The 19511-nt window shown below is 36.9% G+C and overlaps 1 protein-coding gene across 4 annotated transcripts in view; it reads left to right on the forward strand.

Annotated features, from left to right (window-relative positions):
- WASF3 (WAS protein family member 3) overlaps window positions 1–19511 on the forward strand; it is a 68853-nt gene that overhangs the window by 36988 nt on the left and 12354 nt on the right. For all 4 annotated transcript variants that reach the window (XM_026848230.1, XM_026848072.1, XM_026848156.1 and 1 more), the window contains 4 exons: window positions 5043–5185; window positions 12118–12252; window positions 15073–15226; window positions 17258–17375. In XM_026848230.1, the coding sequence (XP_026704031.1) occupies window positions 5053–5185; window positions 12118–12252; window positions 15073–15226; window positions 17258–17375 (540 nt within the window). In that variant the 5' untranslated portion in view covers window positions 5043–5052. The remainder of the gene's footprint in view (window positions 1–5042; window positions 5186–12117; window positions 12253–15072; window positions 15227–17257; window positions 17376–19511) is intronic.

Raw genomic sequence — 19511 nt, forward strand, 5'->3', positions numbered from 1 at the left:
TTCTAGATTTAGGCACCTAAATATAGGTGGGTGCATAGCAGAGATTACATGTGAGGTATTTGCACTCACTATCATTCTCATATCTATCAATAGATGTAGTGATTTAGTTGCTCTTCAGGCTTCTGCTGAGCTTACAAGAGGGGTATGGACACTGAGTTCATCTATATGTAATCATACAAATTTACGTGCTTAATTTTGAATGGAATCCCATCTGGCATATCACTTAGGACAAGCTGCATATTAAATCCATCTCTTGTCTTTCTCTGCAGAAGGAGAATTATGATAGCTTTTTTCTTTTACAGAGGTCTGTGAGATTCATCAGTGAAAAGCTCTAAAGCTTCTTGAAAATAACAGAATATATTAATGGAGAATTTAGGGTGGATGTATGTAAAGCTCTTTGTCATGGTAAAAATGTTCAGCTTTGCTATGTTTTACTAGAAAGTATGAGAAGAAACCCCTTAAGAGTTTTAAAAAAAATGATTGAACAATGCCTTTGAGAAAATGTAATAAGGAAACATTCATAAGTAGAGGGGCTGTATAAAGAATTGGCATTTGTTTTGTGGTGTTGGTGAATTCATAAAGAACTTAAAATATTGAAGAACCATGAAGTTCAGTTACATATTTTTAGCACTAGTGTAAATTACAGTGCTTTTTTGGGGATGCAAAAGGGTAAAAGGCAGGTTTGGGGAACAGCTGGTGCTTTGAGTTTTTGCCAGTTGCTCACATACTTGAAAACCCAGCTTGTCTCTTATAATAGCTGCTCTGCTGTTTGGAAAGATTGTAGATTGTGTTTGTCGTCTTTCATGTTTGTTACTGTACATCTGCTTTCTACTTGATTTTTTTTTTTTCTGAAAAACCTGACTTGCCAATGCAGTGTCAAACTTCCTACATGCAGTTTAACAGCTGTTGTCCAGAGGAGAGTGGTCCAAACTGACCTGGAGCAATATTCCTGCAACTGCAGGGGAAGTGTGGAAGGAAAAGCAAAAATGCTTCAGTTTATCTTTTTTGGTACCTGCTTGCAATAACTACTGGGATAATTGCCTTCTAATTTTAAAACAAAAAGTAGTTATGCGAGTTGCTGGGAGGGGGGGGAGAGAAGAAAAAGGGAGGTGAGAATACTGAGGGAGCATGTCTAATGTCAACTTTTAATGGGCTGATCTAAGCTAATTCAAGCTTCTGATGTTCTGTCCTTTCAGAATGTGCATGGAAATTGAGTTAGGTTAGCTGTGCAGTTGCTGATGCCTGTAGGGTTTGGAGAGCAGTGTCCATTTGAGCTCTAGTTAGAGTTCAATCCAGCCAGATGTTGTCCCTGATCCATGTCTAATGAGGCATGCTTGGATTTAGTGAGGTGTTAAATGACATCTTGTCCTCTTAGTTTTCTTCTTTCCCCTTTGACTCCTGCTCCCATTCTTCTGGTCTGATGGTAATGTCTCATACATTTCTAGTGCAGCCAGTTACATAGATGCAGTATAGCATGCTTCTGGGTCCTTCGTGTCTTGGGCCAGATGCAGCTGGTGTTTTAAAGCCAGCTGTGTCAGACATCGGTGGCTTCATACAGGGATTGGGGTTGGACCTTTTGTCCTAGCTGTAAGTCTGTGGCTGTATTGTGCACTTAGCTGGGGTAAAATGTGAGAAAACAGTCAACTGTGATTGGTCCCAATTTTCTGAACTGATAAAACTTTTGAAAATAATAAATTATTTAGCTTGCGTTTTCAATTTATTTGGGGATGGAAGGGAAGTTATCTAACCTCTGTGTTGTGACCTTGAGTATGATTTACCAAATACCAATGTCCATAATACAGTGACAGAATATCATGATAAATATCTTCTCTAGTAATAAACTGGGGTGGAAGTGTGTGGCTTGAATCAGGTAGAAGATGAAAGTAGAAGGCAGTGGAACTGCCACTGTTAACTTTTTTTTTTTTGCACCTGTAACATACCTCCAGCCTGCTTGAGCCTGATGAAGCCCCTGTAATTCAGAGGCTTATTTTATCTTGATTTCTTGTTTAGCCTTCCGTTACACCTTTTGAAATTAGATAATTTTGAAAAAATTTTGGTTGCACTTCTCATGAATTTTCTTTAAGAAAGGTTAAGTTTGTCTAGCTGTTGAGTTGTGTGTGGTGAGGAAAAGGGTGGTAGTGCTTTAGTGGCAAGGTCGCATAGAAATAACAGCTTTTTTTACTTACCAATGGATTAGTAGGTGAATAAGTCTGTAGTGTTTGATTCAGATAGTTGAAGAGTTTAAATCAGAAGAAACTTGCAATTGCAAGCCTTTTTTTTTTTTTTTTTTTTCTTTGATCAGGAGCAGTTAATGCATTGCTTAATCTGTTGCATGTATTTACTCATCAGTATTCAGTTTACCTTTTGGAATTAAACTTCATACTGAAATGAGGTGGATACATAATAATTTAAATCGTGCATTCAGAAATGAATGTTTTCTTTCCCACCCTCAGCACCGCTGTGTGTTTTAGTCTCCTCTTTAAAGAAATGGGATGTCTTGTGTTGGTCTATCTCTCCCCTGCTAGCTCTTGAACGCATTGCAACATTTCATAAAGAATTGATGAAAAAATGAAAAACTCAAACTGCAGTTGTGTGTTTTCTTCAAATTAGCTTTTATAGGTGAGAAAGGACATGATGTGGAGAAGGGACTTAATTTAGTGCTCCTAGTGAAAGACATTTTGATTACGCTCAGCATGGTGGGTGTTTCAAGAGGTAGCAGGCAATTAGCTGGGCAGTGTGCAGCCAGCGTTCAACTGGCCTCAGTGTGTTGCGTGGGGTGGTGGGGAGAAGTTAGGTAAACTGCAAAAGCTAAGGGGGTGGCCATCTCTGAGAATACTAGACAGAAAGCCACGGGAAACTAGGCTTTATTTTGCTGGTCTTCTGGTCTTTTTATATAAGAATTTAAGTAAGCTAGGTTAAAAGAAAATGAAATCGGGAGTTATGAGCATGTGTAGCAAAACATATCCACAGTAATTCTCTTAACAACAACAACAACAACAAAAAAGCAAACAAAATCCCCCTCCAAATCCTAAACCCAGTAGAATGGTTGCCTTGTTCACCAAAGGGTTTTACTGATGAAATGCATATAAAAATTAATTCCAAGAGGGACAATTTTATGAGTTGTCTAATCACCCACCAATATTTCAGGAATTATGTTGTCATAGTTGTAGGGAGTCTTTATACCTTTAGTTTGTACAGAAAACCAAACATTGTAGCTTGTGTGTTGGAATAATGCTGAGATCTGTATTTGCCTGCTTTAGTACTGCTTTATGCTCCTATTAATTGACTTCTTATTAATTATGTTTATGAACATTTTCCTGCACAGCGAAACAATTCCTCATAATGACTTTTATTTCACATTTGCAATGCACTAGCCTTTTTGCAGTGTGGTGTTGCTCAATGTTGCTCTTCAATAATTGTGCATTTCCAATTTTTACCTAGTTTTGATCAAGTCCAGAAGACTTGAGTGCATTGGATATTACATAATATTTTACAGTGCATTTGTCTGTAAAGGAATATGAACACATAGAATAGAAACAAAAAGTTTTTTTGTCTAATATAAAATAAAAGTTGTCCCTCTCTTAACTCTGATATATTGTTTAAAGTTTAGGAAACTCAGCTGCCCTTAAATTCTGACATTTGAATAAACTTTCCATATTAAGAACGATGTAAAATACAATTCAAGACTACTGCTTAGAAGTTGTGAGCCTGTTTCTTCCTGGCCTGTTCTGAAACAATCTTGGTTAAATAATTTGCTTTTTGTTAATTACTTAAGTTGTTAATTTTTTAGAAATGTTCTTGAGAATAGTGTTTTAAACCTTCAGGGGGCAAAGTCATTACAGAAATTACTATGCAACATTTGAAAAGCAAAAAGGTATTTTTAATTTACTAATGTGATTTTCATTAGAGAAGTTGAAAGGTTACTTCAATTGCTTTAGTGCAATAAAAAAGAAATTTTAATTTAAGTCTTTTCCAAATAAACTTATGTCCTTGGTATAATACTAACTTCTAATTTCAGAAAATTTTGAGGCCACGTGATCTTTTAAAAGACTGTTATTCATAAGTAGAGCATGGACGTTGAATTGTCAGTGCTATAAAAGCTAATCAAATTGACTCATAATTGTGTTAATACCATTTTAAAGAAAACTGCTTAAGAACTTTTTATATTATATGCTCTTTCCCTTCTGGGGCAATTCTGTTCTACTTGAGTGTCGCTGCTTTCAAAGCTGCTCTCTGAAGGATTGTGTTTTCTATGCCCCTGTGCCCTTTTGTGTGATGCTTTGAGAGCTCTCTTTGTATTTTCTTCCCCATCCTAGTTTCTTTTATTTTCCCAGGAAAACCAGTTCTGACAACCTTTGTTTTCTCAGATAAATGTCTTCACACATCTAGCATGTTCCTGAAATCTGTTCAATATGTGCTTTTACCTCATTCAGATTGTCATTCAGCACCACCTGTGAAAAACCATCTTCCTCACATTGCAGCTTCTTCCTTATTCTCACCCAGGCTATTTCTGTGAAGCCCTTGCCGTTATCTGTCAGATGAGTTTATCATTTTGGCTGAAAACTGTCAGAGTGAGGGTAGCCCAGTGTCTGAGGCTGTAATGCATGGATGGTCCATTGGTGGTCCACTTGCCAAGGCAGCAAGCCAGCTTGCTCCAGACAGTGATCTTTCCTACCAGTCTTGTGGGGACTGCCAGTTTGCTATAAATGCAAATGTGCACTAAAGTCCAGAGATTCTGGTGCTGTAGCACAAGGCTGTGTATACACTAAATCTTACACCAAATCTAAGGCAAAATTGTAGGTTATCTACATGGACTGTATCCTCAGTGCTTATCTGCAGTGCTCTTGTCATGTTCTGGCTTGAGTGCATGACTCCAGTGCCTCAGTAGAAATCATATAGTATCTTATGGCAGGAAAAATGAAATAAGTGCTTTAAAAAAAGAAAGATGATGTATATTTTATAGAAAAAACTGAATATATGCCACACAGCTTCATAGGTCTGAATTTTATTTTAGTAAATATGTATTTTTCTGTGAATTGCAGGTTGTGAGCCATGCCTTTGGTGAAAAGGAACATCGAACCACGGCATCTCTGCCGAGGAGCTCTGCCAGAAGGAATTACTAGTGAACTGGAATGTGTAACGAATAGTACCCTTGCTGCTATCATACGCCAGCTAAGCAGCTTAAGTAAGTATCTGTAACTTCCTGCAAGTATTTAATTCATGACGAAAACCTGAATAAAGTAGAAGCTCTAAGATGACTTGTTTTCTACAGCAAAATTATGATACAGGATATTGTCACTTATGTAATATAATAGTGCTACTTCATAGCTTTTATGCTCTTATGTGTTTTGCACCTTACACAAGAAGAGCCTCTCTAAGGTTTAGAAGTGTAAAAAACAACAAGCCAACCCAAAGACAAAAAGCAAACCCCAAAAGACCCAACCAACCAAAAAACTATGGCATAGAAAACTGGGAGTTTTTCTAAGCTGAGAGAAATTGATGCAGGAAACAAGGCTAGCACTTGAGTTATTCTTAGCTTTTAGGTTGTACGAGATGAAACCAGCAAACTCTTCTGCCTCTTGGCATCAAATGACACATTTGACTGAAATTTCAGTTTATTGTAACATGCTAATATTTCATAAGCTTTTTCTTTGTATGTGTGATCAGTTTATATGGATGAAATTATGCACATGTATCAAAAGAATGGCATTCAGTGAACAAACCTGTACTACTGTTGAGGCAAGCTAGTATCAGCTCCATACAGAGTAGCCTGCACAGTACACCTGTCAGTTGACACCACAACTAGCAATTCTAGAAGCATGCCTGGAGTGCTTGCAAGAAAAATAATATTTCTTAATGAATGAAAAAAGAGATTTCTTCACAGTGTTTAACAATCAGCAGCTGTTGTTTGTGTGGATAACTCTGGTCCTAGAAAAGAAATTATTGCTTCATCAGTTTCTTCACTCTGTAAATGGAAATGGTTTTAGAAATGTAAGAAGGTCTGTATGGAGTTTAGACTATGGGTCCCACTAAGTCTGGTGGTCAGTTTGTGATGATAGGAAGTAGCCTATACTTAGGGAAAGAGTACAAGAAACACAGCATGTTTCCCTTTCCAGTTGTCAGTGATTTAGGGATTTTCTGAGCTAGGGGTCCATCTGAATCATCCTATGTTACAAGCATCTGCAAACCAATCATCTGTGGAATTGCTTAGATGTGTTTAGATAGGGATTGAACATTTTTTTTGCCCAATAACCTGTGGCAGAATGTCCCACAATAGAAGTTGGTCTGTTTCTTCCTTTTGATACCTTCTGGTTCTTGAGTTATGAAAAATAATGGAAGGTGATTTCATCTCATGTGTTTCTGTAATCATCTGTGACTTTCTGTTAGCTCTTTATTGTGTTCTTCTGGTGATATCTTTTCCAGGTTGGAGTGTCCTGATCTGTTAGTACTCTTGGGTAGAAAACCATTCTGTATTTCTGTTCATTGTTATTTCTGCTTTGGATATGTAAGTTATAGTATGTTGGGGTTTTTTAAAGGTGGAGTGTTGAGGACTTCATAATCAAAACAGACATTAGTTTGTCATTAGTTCCCTACGGATTTATAACATTTCGATCGCTGTTAAACATTGAGTTGATATTTTCAGTGAGGTTTCCACGTGATTCTCTGATCTTTCTTGAGCAGTAGCTGCTGATTTAGTGTCTAATGTTATTTATAGTTGATTTGTGCTTGTATTGACATCCTTAAGTTTCACAAAATTGAGAAGAATGGCTAATGTCCTAATTATGTTCAAGGATATCTGATAAGACCTAATTTTGGTATGGTACAATGACTGCCAAAGTATGAATAACACACTTTTCACTTGTCTGAATTGCTAGGAATGTTTAGCTTTCATTTTTCCAGACTTGGTCCTGGGGCTAATCTGTCTGTTAAACTGCATATTCAGATCCTCTTATGATTGTTGCTGAGGAACTGGCTACTTACACAATCCATATCCTGCAGTTTTCCCTTCACAGGTTTCTGAGATCATCAGAAGTCTCCGTAGACAGCCCTAAAGTACTTTATTAGTGTCATATTAAAGATCTATGAAAAGAAATGATATCTCCTTTGTTTTAACGTATGAATACATGGTATTTAATGAGTGAAGCCTACCACCAGGCTCCTCCACAGTCTAAAATCTGTCCTGTTTGCAGAGGGTTTTTTTCAGCAGACAGTGTTTGTTTTGCCTGCGTTTCAAGCCAACTGGGAGCAAGGAAATGATCATAGAAAAATGCTGTGCTTGAGCTAATGCAGTATGTCCTGCTGACAGCATCAGAGCTTGTTGGTGTTCACACAGCTTGAAGCACAGAGAGAGAGAGCAAGTACAGGTCTGTCTTGCAGTCACAGTTTTTCAATGTTTCACTGTGAGTTTGGTGTGATTTTAGAAACCGGCAGATCTGTGCTGTTGCGTTCAAATTTGGCTTGCTTCTGCCTCTGCTCTTTTCAGGAGACACGAACAAGTTCTTGTCCAAAGGGAATGTGCTCTTACTGGAGCTTTTTTTTTTGTTACGTCTTCAGATTTGCATGCATTTGCAGCCAGCTGGCTTGGAGCACAGGCAGTGTGAGCAGCGTTCTGTATGAAACTGCACTTTCTATAAAAGACACAATCTTTACTTGGGGGTTCACCTGTACTTGGGAGGAGAGAATCTATGGGTGGGGTGGGGGGAAATAGATGGGACTGGGAGCATTTGCAGCCCATACCTGTAAGTACCATAATGCTTTACCTAGTAAACGGTCATGGAGCAAAGAATTTGAAGAAAGCTTTCACAAAATACTCCCTTACTTTTGGCAGTGGAATTTGGTCTGACAGCCACATAACTCTAAACAGTGAAAAAAGCTGCTCTCAGCAACAGGATCTATTACACCATGGTTTTGTTCCTGAGTTTTGCATATGTGTATATATGGGGAAGAAGTAATAAATTACATCTGATTGTCATTAAAGTCTAAATATTAAAAACTGTACAGTTACTTCTCTACTGAGCTTTTTAAAATTAGATTTCAGCCTGTATACTAACATACTCATTGTGTTTCAAGTTGTATTACCACTTCTTTCCTTTCTGAGAGTCTTCAAATATTTTGGTTTTTTGTATCTTTGGCTTCTCCATTCATTCAGATACTACCTGTCAGGCTGAAATGTTATTTCTATATGGGTATAAAACAGCTGTACATGGGTACAGAGCTACTTTTTTGGACCCCTATGCAAGTGATACCAAATATGTTTTGCTGTACAACATAAAATGAAGGAAGCATGGTCTGTGTGGACTTGGAAGACCTTTTCTTTCATACAGAGTGACGTCTGCCAATTTGTTTGTCATTGGCTCAGAGTTTTACTAGTTTGCATTCAGGCCTGAGCATGCTGCATCTAGCTTTGTGTGACTGCTTTTTACCAATGTTAAATCAGGTTGAGTTGGGAGGTTAGCCTTTTTGGTGGTATTATGCTGAGGTACTATGAGGAGGCAGGTAAGATTCGACACCTGGTCAGTAACAACATACCACTTCTGCTTATTTAAAAAAAACCAAAAAGGTGGGGTAGGAGAGGGGAAGCATGATTCTAATGCTGATTAATCCAGATACAAATGGGTGGGTGGAATCATTGTCTTTTGCTCCATGTTATGATGAATGGTCATGTCCTGGGTGAATTCTGATTTACAAAACACCAGTTAGTTCTGCAGGATGTTTCAGTCCTTAGTTAGGACCCTGAGGAGAATAGTAGTGCAGTGCTGGCTGCCTTTAGGGCAGTCCCAGTATCATGTTTCTTCCAGTGTCTTGTGAAACTGACACCTGAATGCCAGGTGATGACACTGCTTTACCTTTTCTCTTTGATAATGCATGTTCATGGTGTGAAAAATTGTAATCCTTTTGATGCACTGTAAATCTTTCTGTTAACTTGAATGTGTTCTTCCATGTACTTTTGCTGTGGAAGGAATGCAAAGAAAAGCTGTATTTTTTAGACTCAAATATGTGAAAGGAAACTAGTCAAAGTAATAAATGCTGCTGTTGGGTTTTGAGTCTTCAGACAAGCCAGTACCATTGTTGAATTCTTCTGTTACAGCACTGAGTATTTTGACTGCTAACAAAAGATACCTCTGGGGCAAGGTATTCAATGTGTTAATGCACGCCTTATGCAGAATGTGAAAATCAATTGTAATTAATTCAGATGGTGACTCGTCTCTGCTAGAGATGTTATAAATTGATGCGTCCAGATGATATTTCATGTAATTACTGTAGAATTTGGGTAGAGGTATTGCTGCAATTGTTTGTGAAATACTGATATCCAGAAGTGTCTCACAATACTTGCAAATTTTTGTGAGCAATCAAATATACAGTTCTATGAAGATGACCCGTAGAAGTGCTAGTAAGAGGCACTTCTGTTAATTGACATTAAAACCTCTTGAGAGTGGGGATTTGGTGAGCCAGCACCATGATGAGATTTCCTTACAACTACTTCTGTGTTTGGAGGGAGCTTTAGAAGGAAAGACTATGTGATCCCTTTAGTGGTTTTTAAGTTAATATTTAGGTTGCCCTAAAGCATTCTAAATATTGGGAAGCACCTCATGTTTTTAAAATACTGTCTTCTAGTACCAAAATCACCTCTTATGTTGAAAGACACATGCTTGTAATTTCTGGTAGTTTGGAGTTTTTGTGCTTGTTTCTGTATTGTTAAAAATCTAATTTTAAAAATGGTAACATAGAAAACACTAGAGAAATGCTACTTTAAAACTTACTGTATCACGTTAATCGGAATAGTGTGTTCCAATATTGCTTTACCATGTCACTGTTTTTACTGACAGGAGATTGACAACCTGTCTTTCACTTGTGTTAGAGTAGCAACTGTTTAAAAAGAAAATAGAATTCAATATTGAAAGAAGTATAGTCCCACAAATCAACTTTGACTTACACTGCCTCCTGAAAGATAACTGACAAGCACCTGTCTGCTTGACTACTTTAGGGGTGATATGCTTAATCTTAGAATGCGGCAGTCCTTCCTCAGCAGGCTGATTTCAATATATTAACATAAACTAACATGCATTAAAATTTATCAATGCTTTGAGCTCTGAATACTGGTGGCTGAAGACTGTAATACCTGCTTTATTTAGCTGAAGAGCTTGGAGTAACCTCTTCATTTGCAGCAGCTAAATCAAATGGAGATTATAATTGAATCTCAGCTAGCTGCTGGGAAGCACTTAGAGAACACTTTTAGTGTGACGGTGGATGAACACTGGCATGGGTTGCCCAGAGGTGCTGTGGAGTCTCCATCCTTGAAAGTATTCTATACCCAACTGGATGCAGTCCTGAGCAACTAGCTCTGCCTCACCGTGCTTCAAGCAGGGAGTTGGACTTGATGCTTTTCAACTTCAAATACTCTGTCATTGTGTGACTTTGGTTTTGGAGGAGGAGGAGATAGGAGCAGGTAAGCAGAACACCTTGCCTATCCACTTTCCACATATGTACAAAGCATAACTTGGATACACCAAAATTTCTTAACATTTTAAGTTAGTTATTCCGTTTAGTGAAGAAATCTGTTACTGGTAAAGTCTTCCACTCAAAGCATGGCAATCAAATTAATTTTTTTCATTTGTAGTTCACAAACAGTACTTTCATATGTTATTGTGGTGGTGGTGGCATTCCCACCCCCCTCCCAGTAAACCATCTAAGAAAGAGGAAGATCCTGTTGATTTCCTACGAGTGGCTTCTTTTTACTTTGAATTATGATCTCCAGATGTTCACAGGATGGGATCTTGACTGAAATTTTCATTGTGTTTACTTTTTTTTGGTAAAATATTCAGGTTAGTTATAGGACCCAAGTTAAAATGTCAGCAGTTGCTGCCCTTTTGGAATTCATTGTCACTTAGGTGGTGAATACATATTCCATATTGTTTTAACTATTAGACAAGGTTTCACTTTCTCCTTTCTATTTGTGCTCTTCAGACTCATCCCAATACAGGTCATAACAAGATGAGTTTCATTCAGAAGTAGGGTTTTAAAATTTATTTTTGTTTAAAAAGCATAGTTAAATGCAGGAGGCAGGATTTTGCTTTTTGGATAGTGAACTGATAGAGCGTGGATGTTTTGAGGGGTGTTGGCTGCAGAAACAGTGGAGGGAGAGATCTTAATTGAATCAGCAGTATCTGGGTAGGAGGGACTGAGAGACAAGTAGGTGTGATATTATCTGAGTGAGAACGAGCTGTGAATTTGGGAGAAATCTGAAATTTGTAGGGGAGATTCTGAGGCAGGAGAAGCGTTAAACTGGGGATTCTGATCCAGAGTGAGAGGTTCATACTGGGACAGATGGAGAGTCAAACTGGATGAGGATGCCTACTACTTTGGGAGGTCTAGAAAGGGGAGACATTCACAAGCATTTGTGGACCAAGAGGGGGTTGAGTTTATCATGTGGCACTCCTGTCTGCTATAGCACTTCTAGGGTAGTGCCTGAGGCTGCAGATCTGAGCTGGACTATCCATTCTCATAGTGAGTGAGAAAATATGGCATCCAAAAAGGTTGTAGGCTCCTCTTTTGTGCTGTATCAAGTCCAGACTGGCCATGGGTAAATGTGGTCAGTGCTATCTTAGTTTCTCAAAGGGCTCCAGTGACAGCAACATGTATACAGTGAGCATTTGTAGAGGTAAGTGGGCTGCCTTGCATGAGGATCCTGTTTTTTATCTGTTTCACTTTGCCTTTGCTCATGCTTATAATTAAATCTTAATTATTAAATTCTTAGGTTTCGAAATTTACTTCAGAAGCTTTTATGGACAGCAGTAACTTTGGGCCTTTATTTTCATCAGAGGCACGTTTTAATGATCAGTTGTGTGTCACCTGGCAGTAGTTCAGCTACATAAAGATTAAAATTTGAAAGTTTCCCTGTTTAGGTAGAAGACTAACCAGGATGTCCAGGAAATCAGGCTTCAGGCAGTATTTATGACATATTTCGACATTTTTGTACAAATCTTGTCATTCAGAAAAATTTTGGACAAGCTATGTTGTTATGATACCACAGCTACTGTGTTTTATTCTAACTTCATGATATTGAAGCCATTTGTCATGTTTTAGCAAAGGGATTTCCCTGTCTATCTTCTTACACAGGCAAACATGCTGAAGACATATTTGGTGAATTGTTTAATGAGGCCAACAGCTTCTACATCAGAGCAAATTCCCTTCAAGACAGAATTGATCGCCTTGCTGTCAAAGTTACCCAGCTGGATTCAACAGTAGAAGAAGGTAGGTAATTGCATGGAATTGTTGAGCCAGAAGTGATGTTGACAAGACCACAGTATTTAATTACACAACAATCTCTTGTCTTTTCAAAGTAATCCTGAACTGATATTTCATCTTGTTTTCTCAGTAAGGCAAGCTGGGAAAAATCATGTTAGCAGAGCAAAACAAAAAATTCTTGAGTTGTGTAAGAAGCCCCTGTAGAAATGGAGGCATTGAGCTGCCCTTTTCACAGGGAGAACCTCTAGTTTGTGAGTTGTAATTAATCAGAAATAAATAAATCTAGACCTTACTGGAAATAAGTCAGATTACTGGAAAAAGTTTGGGACAGTAGATCTACATTTATTTCAGGGTAGTGTGTATTAGTAGTGTCTGTTCTGCAGTCATCTTATAATACTCTTTACCTAAATGAGGCCCTGTGTGTTTGCGTCAACTAGGTGAAATTCTCTGAGGTGTTCTAATTGCTAGAAAGATATTTCCTTTAAAATACATCCTCACTTGCTTACATGTTTGTTCATTCACTTCATAACACACAGTAAAACCAAAGGATTTAAGTAACATCATTACTCTGTTGAAAAGTACTCGTATGTGTAAAACATGTTTTTCTGTCTAACTCAAAATCTGTAACATGCATGTTTGCTTCCATATTCAGTTACATGTCTGACCAGCCAGTACATGTCTGCTCTGTGCTGAGGTGGATGATGTCAGTCTTCATTGTCAGTCCAACATTTTTGGAAATGTAATCCTCATCAGAGGCTGGTTTTGCTTTTGTTCGTTTTTTTAATGTCATTTGTATTATGTGGTACCTCCTGGCTAGTTTCCAGAGTTTGGAGAGTAATTAAAAGCAGTCTATTGGAAGGAGAAACTAGTGTATGGACTGAGAATTTAATCAGTTTTTATTTTAAATTGACAGTAGTTACTACTCTTGCGCTGCTAATAGTCTTTCACATTAATAAGCTATAGGAACAAACTGCTGTCATTTTGGTGTCTGTAGGAAACTTTATTAGCTATTTCACTGTAGAAGTTGAAGTCTTTGTAATAATTCTTTGTACTGTCACTAATACTGAATATGTTTGGGTAGCTTAGGCATTTAAGTAAAATGTCAAGTGCTAGGTTGATTTAACCCTTTAGATTTAATAGCATCAGTGATTTCTTACTAATATAAAGTGTGTGTGTGTATGTGTGTGTGTATATATATATATATATATATATAAAAAAATATATATATATCTAATACTACAGTTGGAAAAATCTTTGAAATAATTGAGGTTTAATTTTTAAAGTAATTTCAATAACTTGCATTAAAAAGCCCCAGAGAAATGGCATTTTTGCTCTCTTGAATATCTCCCTTCAAAAATGTAACAGTTCAGATGTATATATCTGAGAAATCTGCATGAAATACCTTACTAGTTTACTTACAGACAGGTTTAAATAGAAAGTAGTTTCTCAGAAATGATGCTTTGATACTTCAGGTAACATGGCTGGGGGAATGATGATTTGGAATGAAATAAAATACTCTGTTTCTAATTCTTTGCTATTTTAAAAGCTACTAAAGAATCTAAGTGGTCTTGGAGTAAGAGGCAAGACCTCAACACAGATAACAAAAATAGTTGGGTAGAGAAGTCTGGGATTTGGTTCCCATCATGACAAAGGACAACAGTGTACCTTACAGGGTGTGTGTTAAATTTCATGCCTTTCTAGTTTTGCAGGTCATCAATATATTAAATTTCTGTCTGGTACTGTTCAGTTACCATGTGAAATTCTCAGTTTGTTCTTGAGACTTGATAAATTAGATGAATGGACAAGAAATATTAGATGGAATGTCAGTGGGAATAAAAAGAAAACAAGTCAGTGCATTTTGTTTGCACTACTCATACAGCTTATACTGTTATAAACCAGTGGAAGAAATGGTTAGTGTCTTTGTAGAGAAGCCAGTGAAAACTTCAGCGCTCTGTTCAGCTGCAGTCAAAAATCTGTATCGCAGGTTGCCTAAGAATGGAAGTTAATGTGCAGAGCTTACTGCCACTTTTAAATTGTAATTGGCATTATCCTCATCTTATCAATGGTCGCTCCATCTCAGGAAAATTTATATTAAGAATAAAAGAAACTCTTCCTAAAAGTGACAGGAAGAATTAAAAGCAACTTAAAGCTCTCATTTGAAAAGAACGAACAAAAAAGCTAGTGTTGTTTTCCTCAGAATTGTGTACATGAACAGATAAAATGGAAGTATGTTACTGGATTGTATAAAGAAGGTAAGTTTTTCACTCTCTATAGAGATGACGAAAATTTAAGATCAGGTGATGTTCAATTACATGGAAAGATTTTGGAGCTGAAAGACAATAAAAGATGTGGAACTCTCACAGGAGGTTGTGGAGGCCATAATTTAATTAAACTTAGAATGGGGTTGAACATGTATGGATACCACATGTAATTATAAAACATGCTATGTCAGAGGAATACCAGACCTTGTGTTTCAGGCTTGAGGCCAGTTTTTCTGCTATTAGAAGTCCAGGTTAAACCTCATAAGAAGGGGGGATCATTTGACCATCTGCATGTGACAGGATTCTTGCATCATGTTCCAAGACACAGTCCATGGTCCCATTATTTTAAGTAAGGTTCTGGACCAAGTGGGAATTAAATCTGATTTATTACAGTAATTCTTATATGCCTTTGTGCTTAAATATGATGATTATCCATTAAATAAAACCCTTTCAGTTTTCCTTCTATGTTTTGCTGTAAATATTTTAAATAGCTAGGGTAAAATGGACCTTTTATCCACTTATGTTAATTTCAGACCTGTGATAAGCATTTTTTTGTTTCTAACAGTATCATTACAGGATATCAATATGAAGAAAGCATTCAAGAGCTCAACAATTCAAGATCAGCAGGTAGTTTCAAAGAACAGTATTCCTAACCCAGTGGCTGATATTTACAATCAGAGTGACAAACCACCACCTCTGAATATTCTCTCACCTTATAGGTATGGAAATATTGTTTGTGTTCTTGTACTTTGCCCTTTATCTCCTAGCTGTATGCAAAGATAATTACAGCAGAAGGGAAAAGCTGTATTGGTTCTTGAGATCTGTGTTTTCAGGGACTTCCCTGTTCATGGAAGTAAAAATTGTTATTGCCACACTTTATTTTTGTGAGGTATAACATTATCATATTTCATCATAAGTGTTATATGTCAGCACAGGATCAGAGAGCAAGGGCTATTGATTATTTAAAAAGTTAAAAGAAAATTAATATACTAAATTGCTTTCTTAAGTTCATTAATCCAGAAAGATGAATTTGTTGCTTTTGCCTTCCCTCTGTTGTCCCTCTTCCCTCCAACATATACTTTTCCTGGTTACTTACTGGTGAATAAAATAGCACCAGGCCAGACTTTGTTTCCTGTTTTCATTTCCTGTTTCCTTTAAGTTTATTGTTGCTCATGAAATGAGTATAATATGTCGGTCTGAAGGGTTGTGGGCTTTTTTACTGTGTCCTTCAGCTTTTGAGAGGTACTAGAATGTGAAATATCTGTGTAAAGCAGGCACTCAATCTGCAGTAAATTATTTGAATTTTTTTAGGAGTGGCATAGAGCATTTGCAGTGTATTTCATTTTCAAGAGCTTTTACTTGGAAGGTAAAATAGTTAGATTTATAGCTGAAGGACATGTTTTTTGCTGCTGCTACAGACAATGGTAGCATTTGTTCATAGGCATCCAGTTCCTAAGAGTTGTTATCGATCAGCTGTTCTGCACAGCTATGTCCTAATATGTACCTGGATAACACTGTCAGGGACCTTTATTGTTGTTCCTATTTTATTAGGGATCCTTTAGTGAAATTTATTTAAACTACGTTTCTTGTAATGTCTTTTACATCTGCTGAATTTAAATTATTTGTATTTGCCTTGGACAAAGCTTAAATGAACTTCAAATTGTAGTCTGACCAAAGCTGGAGGGATGGAAGAGTGGCCCAGTACCCCCTTCAGTAGGTTAGATGTTTGTAGTGAGGAGATGCAGTGCACGAAAAGTAAGAGTTTTATGGCCATATGACCAGGCAGTGTACAAGGTCTGATCTCTGTGCTCAATTCTAGTGGTTGGAAGGTTTCCATGTGCTAGATCTCCATTGCTCTTGATCTTGCTGGTAGAAATTAGTACTCAGCTGCCATTAAAATTTGCCCAGGAAGAAATTAGGACCCACAGCCTAAAGGGACTCTGAAAGATGCCAGTTTAGCAAGCTAGACTGGGATCAGTCATATACTGTTTGGACCATGGCAGCTGCCCTGCCATGTTGACTCTCCCTACACCTATTGCCAGGAGTTAGGATATTAGAAAGTTCTCTATTTCCATGCCATGGGGTCAAATTAGGTTTTGATAGCATAGCTTTTTTTTGTGGCTTCTTAGTCTGAGTGTCCCTGGCTTCTGCTGCTAATTGGAGCTGGCAAGCCCAGATCAGCTCTGTCTCATATCCTTCTAGAACAGTCAGGTAGGATTCATCCTTTCAGTTGCCACCACTTTCCTAGCCCTTCCCCTAGTTAGGAGAGTCCCACTCAGAACAGTGACTGTCTTGTGCTTCAGACCTACATTGTTCCTAAATTCAGATCTTAAGACCTGTCTGGATTGAGCCAAATACTCCTTTTCCAGTTCTTCTGAGACAGCTGAGTTCCATTCTTAAACTCCTCAGTCCCCTACACATCCTGTCTCAGCACTGATGTTTTTGCAGCCCCCGTGAATGTCACTCTGGTCATCTGGCTGATGCAGGAGCCAAACCAGCTCCTGCTGAGCCACAGCCTGGGAGCATGCCTCCCAACAGGCTGTGGATTCCACTGCTTTCCTTTGACATTCTTGCCATGAATCAAGGCAATTGTAAGCTGTAACTACCAACAGTGGCATTTAATGCACTTGACATGCTGTCATCCTATAATGCAAAAAAGGTGAAGCTTGAATCATCATCAAAGGTGAGTTTTGTTGGCTTGAAAAATACTAACTTGTATTTTCTTAGCTTTTTTTCTACTGTGTTTCCAGGGATGATAAGAAAGATGGATTGAAATTCTATACTGATCCTTCCTATTTTTTTGATCTTTGGAAAGAAAAAATGTTACAAGATACTGAAGATAAGCGAAAAGAAAAGAGGAGACAAAAGGTAAAAGCAGAAACATAATAGCAGATGTATTACAATTTTGTGTACAGTTGTCCAGGTCTAAAAGTTGCTAGGTCAAACTTAGTTTGTGTGCGTGGGAAGATTTTTGACACGTGGCTGTAGATTCAGTTGGTTCAGTTTTTATACCTCATACTGTCTATTCTAAGAAGTTGGCAAATTGAATTTTAGCAGTACTGTGGTTATCTTCCAGGATACTTTCTTTAATCCTTTGCCAGTATATGCTTATTAGTACTTAGTAAAATGGCCTTGTTGTGCTTTGGAAAAAGACACTGATTTAGGGGAAGAAAAAAAAAATGAATTATGGTTTCCTCTATTTTCATACTACTTTATCCAGCAGCATCAAATCCTGTAGCAAAACATGAGCTTATCCAGAAATAAATATTTTGTTGGGTTTTTAAATTCCTTGATAGTAACCCTTCACTTTTCTACACCTATTACAAGTTAGTAAGATAATAATACACAGCGAAGTTATTCTGTGGTTCAGCAGTGAGAGGACTAATTTAGAAGTAATATTCTTGGTTTCCTCTAAGTTAAAAAAAAAAAAAAAGAAAAAAGGCTTTTTTTGGTAGAAAAGTGTCTTCAGTCCTCATGGGGATATCTTCAGCAGTTTGATCCAAGATGTGTATTCTGATGCCATCAAGATTTTCTTAATGAATTTTAGTTTTGAATGAATAAATTAGTTGCTGCTTCGGCAGCTTCTTTGCAATCAGTTTTCTTATCACATCTGAGGGCTGTAAGATTTTTGAATAATTCTGAAAAAAAAGTGAAGTAGTTTGAAGCAATGACTGCCTGTCTTATGTGGCAGAAGATGTCCTTCTAGATAGGTTCAGTGAGAGAAGGGATTTAAAATAAAAGGAATCCAAACAAGATGCATAGACTGCTCAGAGGAAATTGAAGGAAGCTAACTTAGTTTCCAGTACACATGCACATATATACATATACACGTGTATGTACACATATGCATATATATCATATAAATTAGCATACCTATACGTGTGTATATATAAGCAGGTATATCAGCATATACACACATGTATTATACATGTGTGTACATAATGTCTAATACATGCATATACATGCTACTGTGTATTTGTGTATATGCATCATGTGTATAATACATGTGTATATATGTGCTAATATATATGGTTCCTGCTTAGAAATTAAATTGTAGGGCATGACTGGGAAGTTTTACTATTATGTTTTTATAAAATTCTGGTAAATCCTTGTTGCTGTTGCTAGACAAAACTTTCTGACTACAACATTTTTAAACAAGACATGAAGAGTTGGTTTAACTAAAATATTCATGATTTCAAAAGTTCTGGAAGAAATCAGGTCTTCCTGTATGAGTTAAACGTTTTCTTTTTTGACAGGTATCTCAGTATTGAAATATTAGAGTTGAAAAAGCCAAGTAAACATTTTCAGTAAAAGTTACTGTCTAAAGCAAAGTATTGGAAAATATTTGCTTGGTTATTTCTATAACTGTATACAAATGTATATGGAAGGTTATAATCTCACTATATTCTCAGTAGAAGTCACAGAACTCATTAAAAGACTGGAAATAAAGCAGCTTTCATTCTCTAGCTGCTTTAAAAAATTTGCTTCAGTATTTCTTTATGAAAAAGTATATAGGGATAATTGCACCCTTTGGATTTTTTTCCTCCCACTTTTTTTCCCTTCAAATTTAAATCTTTTTTTTTTTTTTTTTTTTTTTTTTAATTCTGATTTAATATTAAAGAGGAAAAAATAAAAAAGCTTTAAAAAACATTACCAGACTCTCACTTGAAAATTTTTTGATAGCTTTAGAGATTTTTACAAAATCACTTTATATATAAACTTGCACTTAGACTATATTTTAGGCAACACATCTCACTTATTTCCATCTATGGTGTATTTTTTTATAGATTTTAATTGTCTGTAATAAGACTACAAACTGCAATAAGTCTACAAACCAGATGTAAAATATGCTCAACTCCAGTCATGTAGGATTATAGCCATACATCAGAAATACCCCTTGATAAATTCTACCTGAAGTGCTCTTTGATTTGATTGAATATATAACAAGATCAACTGAGAAGAAAGCAGCCTAGATTTGAGTTTGCATGAATAGATGTCACTTTG

The sequence above is a fragment of the Athene cunicularia genome (assembly GCF_003259725.1).
Source record: "Athene cunicularia isolate RWA chromosome 1 unlocalized genomic scaffold, athCun1 chr1_part1, whole genome shotgun sequence".
NCBI classification, from domain to species: Eukaryota; Metazoa; Chordata; class Aves; order Strigiformes; family Strigidae; genus Athene; species Athene cunicularia.